The 7,707-nt window shown below is 47.6% G+C and overlaps 2 protein-coding genes across 2 annotated transcripts; one reads left to right on the top strand and one right to left on the bottom strand.

The window, feature by feature from the left end:
* The first annotated feature begins 356 nt into the window (after positions 1-356).
* Positions 357-3,955, top strand: LOC123089466 (uncharacterized). Its single transcript, XM_044511144.1, has 2 exons — positions 357-823; positions 3,642-3,955. Exons 1-2 carry the CDS (start codon positions 540-542, stop codon positions 3,865-3,867), a joined length of 510 nt encoding a protein of 169 aa, XP_044367079.1. The 5' UTR covers positions 357-539; the 3' UTR covers positions 3,868-3,955.
* Positions 3,956-5,330: 1,375 nt separating this feature from the next.
* On the bottom strand, positions 5,331-7,300 carry LOC123115714 (60S ribosomal protein L11). The gene is made up of 5 exons (XM_044536819.1): positions 7,256-7,300; positions 7,065-7,172; positions 6,775-6,817; positions 6,483-6,678; positions 5,331-5,686 (listed from the first exon to the last, which is right to left on the bottom strand). Exons 1-5 carry the CDS (start codon positions 7,256-7,258, stop codon positions 5,494-5,496), a joined length of 543 nt encoding a protein of 180 aa, XP_044392754.1. The 5' UTR covers positions 7,259-7,300; the 3' UTR covers positions 5,331-5,493.
* Between the last annotated feature and the right edge of the window lie 407 nt (positions 7,301-7,707).

The following is a 7,707-nucleotide window of genomic DNA, read 5'->3' as shown; positions in this document are numbered from 1 at the left end:
TATTTATCTTTCTAGAGATTTCAATAAGTGACTACATACGAAGCAAAATGAGTGAATCTACACTCTAAAATATGTTTATGTACATCCGTATGTGGTAGTCCATTTGAAATCTACAAAGACAAATATTTAGGAACTGAAGGAGTACTGTATAAAAAAAACAGACCCTATTTGAATTTGTGTACCCCAACGATTTCATCCAAGAAAAAAGACCAACCCTATTTGAATTCCTTTACTGTTTGAAGAAACAAAGAATTGGCCGGTACGCAAAGTCCGGCACTCATTGCCCTTTTTCCCATTTTGAATCCCTGCATTGCATCGCCCTCACCTTTCGCTGTCTCGGCTCAACTTGCGCCGTGTTAGAAAAAAAAAAGTCAACTTGCGTCGGCCAATTCGCAACACCGAGACGATAACAAGAATCTACAGTAGCTCCCTCCCGTCATCATTCATTTCTTCCCGCAAAGCCCAAGATTCCGTAGGTCATTAATTAGATATTGGTCCATCAACGACACCATGGCATGAGATGAGATGAGAAGGCGGCCATGGTGACAACTGCTGGAGGCGCTGGAGCGTGTGAAGGGCCGACCGTGGAAGGCGGCGTCGTCGGACATGTTGCGGTCGACATCGACAGGTCGGCGGTGACGGCTGATCGGCAGGGGCAGGTTGGAACCGGGAGCGGCTGCAGAATTTGCCAGCTTGAGGACGGCGACCTGCCGGCGGAGAGCGGGAGCGGGCAGTTGGTAAACCTCGGCTGCGGCTGCCGAGGCGAGATCGCGGCGGCGCACCGGCGGTGCGCCGAGGCATGGTTCTCCGTGAGGGGCAATAGGTATTGATGATCCCAACTCTTGTGTGCTTAAAAATGCTTATACGTAGTACTTTTTTTCAATCATCTTCTTCTTTGGCAACCGTCGCCTCCTCAATTCAATCTCTCGCCTCCGCGTTGCCACCGCACCGGCCCGTCATGTCCGATGGTTGCCGCACCTGGCTAACACCCTCGCCGTCGATTCGCAAGACCTCATGGAACCCAGTATGTACGGTTTTTTTCCTAGAAAAAAGTAGTGGTATTAGACACAAAGCATGAAAATTTGAGGCAAACGCTCAACCTGAAATTCTAGGATAAGAAAGGAGCTCAAGACGCTCTGAATGCGTCAAACTCTGAAGAATAGTTTTTGTGCCAGTCAACATTGGAGCTTTCTCAGTTAGGGAGGATGACTGAAGTGCGTATTATACGGACGGGCATAAGTAATGTATGGAATCACTAACTGTGGTGAAGAAAAAGAATAAACTTGTGCAATCAGAACCGTAAGCTGGTATAGAACTAAGTAGTGATCTAAATGCTCTTGTATTTCTTTAGAGAGGGAGTAACATTTTTATACGAGCTCAACAGCGAACGCGCATCATGTGACTATTACCTCAATTATTGCAACCACTTACCTCAATTATTCCAACCACATCATGCGTTCTGGGTTTTTTCGACGACATACTGGTGTTCAGCAAAACCCTCCAAGACCATGTCCATGACCTGAGAAATGTGCTCGCTCTGCTCAGAAGGGACGAGTGGAAGGCCAAACTATCAAAATGCGAGTTCGGGCAGCAGCGCCTCTCCTATCTGGGGCATGTGATCGGCGCTCAGGGCGTTGCAACGGAGCCAGCCAAGATAAAAGCAGTGTCACAATGGACGTCACCCGACAGCACCAAGGTAGTCCGCAGCTTCCTCGGCCTAGCAGGCTACTACCGCCATTTCGTCAAAAACTTTGGCATTATAGCATGGCCCCTTTTCAACCTTCTCAAAAAAGGGGTGCCATTTGTCTGGACTTCAGTGACCAAATCAGCCTTCCAAACCCTTAAGCAACAGCTGATCGAGGCACGAGTGCTGGCCCTGCCGGACTTTTCCAAGACATTTGTAGTGGAGACCGACGCCAGCAATAAAGGCATTGGAGCAGTTCTGCAACAGGGGGGCATCCCATTGCGTATATGAGCAAGGCGTTAGGTCCGCGTTACCAGGGTCTGTCCACTTACGAAAAAGAATACTTGGCAGTAATTGTGGCGGTGGACCAGTGGAGACCTTATCTCCAGCATGCCGAATTCATCATCTCCACTGACTAGCGCAGCCTAATCCACCTCAATGAGCGGCGCCTCATAACACCATGGCAGCAGAAGGCATTTACTAAGCTCCTGGGGCTGCGTTTCTCCATCCGTTACAAGAAATGAAGCGACAACACGGCCGTCGATGCTCTCTCACGCGCCAATCCCACCGAGCTGCTGCACGGCATCAGCTCATGCCAACCCGCCTGGCTTGAGGAGGTCGTTGCTAGTTACAACAGTAACCCACATGCTCAGCGTCTCCTGGAACAACTAGCCATCAGAGAGGATCCAAAAGTGCGGTTCACCCTAAAACAGGGGCTGCTGCGTTTTCGTGATAGAATCTGGCTAGGGGGGTCAACACAGATACAGCAGCGCATTATTTCAGCTTTCCACAACAGGGCCATGGGAGGGCATTTCGGTTTCCCAGTGACTTATCGTCGCATCCGCGGGCTGTTTGCATGGCCCAAAATGAAGACACATGTTCAACAATACGTGCGCTGCTGTCAGGTATGTCAACAAGCAAAACCAGATAGATCAGCTTCCCCGGATCTCCTGATGCCTCTACCAATCCCTCGCGAGTCTTGGGATCTCATTACCATGGATTTTGTGGACGGACTGCCGCAATCAGGGCAGTTCAACTGCCTGCGGATGGTCGTGGATAAGCGCACGAGGTTTGCCCATTTTCTTCCTCTGGCGCACCCCTATACTGCTGCCAAAGTGGTTGTTCTGTATATGCAACAATTATACAAGCTGCACGGATTCCCTGGAGCCATTGTGTCTGACCGAGACCCGGTGTTTACCAGCCATTTTTGGCGAGAGTTGTTCAAGTATGCAGGAACGGAGCTGCGCATGAGCACGGCGAATCACCCACAAACAGATGGTCAAACGGAGAGAGTCAACCAGTGCATCAAGACCTACCTGAGGTGTTTCGTTCAAGCATGTCCCAAGAAATGGAGCTTTTGGATACCATTGGCACAGTTTTGGTATAATTCATCATACCACTCTGCAATAGGCATGACTCCTTTCAAGGCAATGTTCGGGTGGGAGCCCAGGCACTGGGGAATCATGGCGACCACTTCCTGCACGGTATCGGCGCTGCAGTCCTGGCTTGAAGAGCGCAAGGTGATGCAAGGGGTGATCATCGGCTAGTTCATCCTTGAAAGGGTTCCGCCTTGCCTACTGTGAGCATCGGCAGAGTTGTCAATGTTTTATTAGCTTTCTAGGGTTTTGCCACTTCTCACAAGAAAAAAAGTGTGTTTCTCAATGCTCCCGCCGGCTCCTTAGAAAAAACTAAAAAACACTGGAAAATACTCCTTTCGGTCATTTGTATAAGAAAACATTAACATCTATAATATAAAATCTATATATTATAAAAATTAAATTCATGACGCATCTAATGATATTGGTCCAGAGTACTCTGGAACGAGCAAGTATAATTGTAATGGTGCCGACAAATATACTAGGACCAATGTCGTAAAGTCAGCAAAAAAGAAAAGAACAACCTATTAGCATCATTTTTATTTGATTAATAGGTTGGCTTAAAAAGGAGTTGAATGCAGGCGGTGCGAGATCTGCGGCGAGAACGCGGCGAACATCACTGGATGGGGCGGCGGCGGCAAGGAGTTCATGCGACAGTGGCATGGGATGGCGAGCGTGGATGGAGGAGGCTCATCCAAGGCCAGGGGTCTCTGCACCTGCAGAACCCAGTCATTCTGCAATTTCTTGCTTGCGTGTTTGATCATTGTATTAATCTCGTCGTGGTTCGTCCATAATCGTATGGTTTGAGATGTTTGAAGCCTCGAAATTGTATCACATACTACTACAGCGTTGCATATCTCTTGCGTGACGGAACCGGAGGAAGGACTTTAATTGAGATCTTTCTTTAGCGATGCCAGGAATTAAATGGCTGGCGATCAAAAGGTAGAATAGTAAGAGCAAACGTATGGAACAGCCACTTCGTGACACATGTGATAAGCAATCCAAACAATTCAAAAAAACAACATATGAAACAGCCAGCCGCGTTCGCGGACAGTGATCGACCAGCACTCAAACATTGAATTCTACAACTGAATACCTTATTTTTTAAATCATTAAATCCATATAATTACATGAAGATAAAACCTAATTTAAATCTTCGCCAGCGCTCGTCCAGCTCCACGGCCGTGTCCATGTCTAATGAAGCCCCTCGGAGTGAAGATGCGGTCAGCGGCGAGGTATAGCAGGGCGTGGGACATGGACCAGCTCATGGACTTCAGGCGTCATCATTTTCCATGTCTTACACTTCCTCATTGGAGTCCATGGCCTCAACGTCGACGATCGATGTGAGATCAACAATGGATGTAGCCAGGCTGGCGACATGTGACTCCGCCTCTGCAGCCTCGTCGCGTACGCCTCAAGACCGACCCCGCGAGAATGACGCACCACCTTAGGGTTTGCGCCGCCATCCCCACCACGAGCCCTGGCAGATGCGCAGGAACGAGTTTGTCCATGATCATGAGAATGACGCACCACCTTAGGGTTTGCGCCGCTATCCAATGTTCGGATGTCAAACGGGCCACACCGCATCCGGTCAGGTGGTGCATCTTCCATCACGAGCCCTGGCAGATGCGCAGGAACGAGTCTGTCCATGATCATGAGAATGACGCACCACCTTAGGGTTTGCGCCGCTATCCAATGTTCGGATGTCAAACGGGCCACACCGCATCCGGTCAAGTGGTGCATCTTCCATCACGAGCCCTGGCAGATGCGCAGGAACGAGTCCGTCCATGATCATGCGCACTTAACCACCCTATCCTCCTCGAGACCGCAAGTGATAAGGCCATAGTCGCGAAGAGCAGGGGAAGGAAAATGAAGTGGCTAAGGTTTGGTTCGGACCGCGAATGAGGATAAATTTACATAGAGTCAGGCGGGCCATAGCGGGTCAAATCCAAGGGCTCCCTGCTAGATCCAACAGGGGGCTTCCGGGAGTTATGGGCTGGATATAGGATTTGCGAGTCAGCCCTGGCATTTTCTCCGGGCTGCGTTTCAAGCATCAGGTTGAGTAGCAATTTTCCATCCGGGCAGAATGCTCTGATTCAACTAAAAACAGTGTAGCAAGTATGTACTTCAACTCAAGAACAGTATGGTAATCTGAACGACAACGAGACAGAAAGCCTCTCTAGGGAGTTGTTAGCCTGTTTTTGCTGCCTAAATGAGAGAATGAAAGACAACAGCAGAAAAAAAGTTGATGAAATGTTCAACTTCAAATATGAAACCACGAAAAGATTTGATGGAATTATAGATGCAGGTCAGCCCAACAGACAAGGCAAAATTGATAGTGCAACTTTGTATCCAATAAACATACGATTCCATGATCCAGATTAAGCTTGACAGACTTAAGCTCTAACGACAACTCAATCACTCAAAAGGTTACTAGCTAGCGTGGGACTTGTTCAGGATGACACCCTCATACTTGACCTGGAACCACTTCATGGCGTCTTCCTTGGTCACCCTTTGGTGAATCCCAACACGGGCCTTGCATCGGCGCCGGCGGGAGACTCGGTATCCAGCTCGCTCCAGAACCACGAAGAAGTCCATACCGTAGATGCCGGTAGATGGGTCATACCTGAGAGAATTAATCCAGTAAGTTTGAAGTATGTAAGCAATAGGATATCAATAGTACTAGCATGCAAAAAGTAGTCAAGAGAGTAAGGCAAAACACTTTTATACAAACCTACCAGACAACATACAGGTATAACTGAACAAGACAAGACATTATACTGATAAAATTCGATTTCTTTACTTGAAAAGGACAGACAAAATATACCAGACCTTTCTGCACTGGAAGCAAAAAATATCAATTGCTGCACCATACATTAGCATGTACAAGAATTCAAGAAACTTGACTTCTCGGTTATGAAGAGAGATTTGTTTATGAAACTTAATAACTGAGAAACACATTGTCCAACACATCAGGAACAGTGCTTCATATCCATCACAGAAAAATAATTTCAGACTGGGGCAACACTTACTAAAGTGACTTGCAATGATAAACAAAAACGTAGGCAGCAATAGCAATGCATACTAAAGTATTTATAATTATTATGTATTGCAAACTTTTAAAGACAGTGCATTACAAAATACTTGTGATGATAAAAGTTCCACCATTTTGCGTTAAGATTATGACAACATGGACATCAGGATTCCACTGTGATACTTGCACAATGTGTGTATGTCACACAAGAAACTTTTATAGAACCGGCATCCACAGTCAGTAATGCATGTATGTCACAAGAAACTTTATGTTGCAAACCAATCTCACAATCAAGTTATCCAGTGAACCAAATTTACAGTCCTAAGTATATACATAATTCGGATATATAAAATGCAAGCAGAACAGAGTACAGGAAAGGTTATCTTACTTCATGCCAAGATCAATGTGCTCCTGAATACCAAACCCAAAGCAACCAGTGTCACTGAAGTTCCTCCTCAGGAGCTCGTACTCCTTCACCTTCAGCCCACTCTCGAGAAGCTGCATTGCCTTCTCACCCCTGATTGTCACGTAGCAGGCAATCTTCTCATTACGCCGAATGCCGAAAGACCTGACAGTGTACCTCGCTGCAAGGATAAAACCGCCATGACCGTAAGCACCACTGGATGTTGAAATCAGTCCAGAATCATAGAGCAAACATTAGCTTCTGAACAATATCTTACCCTTGGAGAAAACTGGCGACTGCCCGCTCAGCTGCTCCAACACCTGATGAGTAAATTCGAATAAATTAACCTCGCATCTCAAAATTTATTATTAAGAAAACTAGCTGTGCAAGCGCACATAAGACGAACACCATAGAGCACTATGGGATAAGTTTAATTTGGAGCGGGTCGCGCAAATGCAGATCTATGACCACACGCACTAAAATAATATCAGATACAGCAAAGGATTTTAATTATTCTTTTTGTCGAGGAGACCGTGTTGGGATGGATGGGTCGCGGATCTACGGTACCTTGGCAGCTCGAGTGAGGCGATCGCCGCTCTCGCCGACGGAGATGTTGAGCACGAGCTTCTGCACCTTGATCTCCCGCATCGTGTTCAACTGCTTCTTCTCCGTCGACTGCGAGAGACAAGCGCGTAAGAACATCGGGACACACAAGAAATGCCGAGCGTTGGCATCGCGGTAGGAGTACGAGAGCTCACCATGGTGATCAGACCGGGGGGGGGGGGGGGGGGGGGGGGGCGCCGGTGGAGAGGAAGCCGAAGATGGTATGGTTTAGCTGGTTCTGGGTGTGGCTGCGGCGGCGGAAACCCTAGAAATCTCCCGGCCTTATATAGGGGTTGCTGGAGGTTGCCGAGCGACGATTTGGCAAATGGCGTGGGGGACTTGAAGCGGTCCGATCAACGGATGGACGGCTAGGATATTCAGGTCGGCTCATGCTTTCTTACTAGCTGGGCTGTTGACGTCCTCCGGCCCAGCCGGATGGCTACCTGGACCGGACTCTCGGCCATCATACTCAATCCAACCAAACTAGACATTCTAGGGCGTTTTCTCAACAACAAAAAAACATTATAGGGCGATGTTTCTCTTAAAAATATTAATTCTGGAGCAATCTAAAAAATGACCATACCTTTCAATAAAAGAAAGATTACAC

The sequence above is a fragment of the Triticum aestivum genome, chromosome 1B, assembly GCF_018294505.1.
Source record: "Triticum aestivum cultivar Chinese Spring chromosome 1B, IWGSC CS RefSeq v2.1, whole genome shotgun sequence".
In the NCBI taxonomy this organism is placed as follows: Eukaryota; Viridiplantae; Streptophyta; class Magnoliopsida; order Poales; family Poaceae; genus Triticum; species Triticum aestivum.
The sequence above is the reverse complement of the archived record's forward strand: the minus strand, read 5'-3'. Positions and strand labels throughout refer to the sequence as shown.

Bases quoted from the DNA above. Each gene is read 5' to 3' on its own strand.
- LOC123089466 (XM_044511144.1), top strand. From the start codon at position 540: ATGGTGACAACTGCTGGAGGCGCTGGAGCGTGTGAAGGGCCGACCGTG. The intron at 824-3,641 runs GTATTGATGATC...AGTTGAATGCAG, and splicing joins TTCTCCGTGAGGGGCAATAG to GCGGTGCGAGATCTGCGGCG.
- LOC123115714 (XM_044536819.1), bottom strand. The intron at 6,679-6,774 runs GTAAGATATTGT...TTATCCTTGCAG, and splicing joins GTCGCCAGTTTTCTCCAAGG to CGAGGTACACTGTCAGGTCT. The intron at 5,687-6,482 runs GTAAGATAACCT...TAATTCTCTCAG, and splicing joins CACATTGATCTTGGCATGAA to GTATGACCCATCTACCGGCA.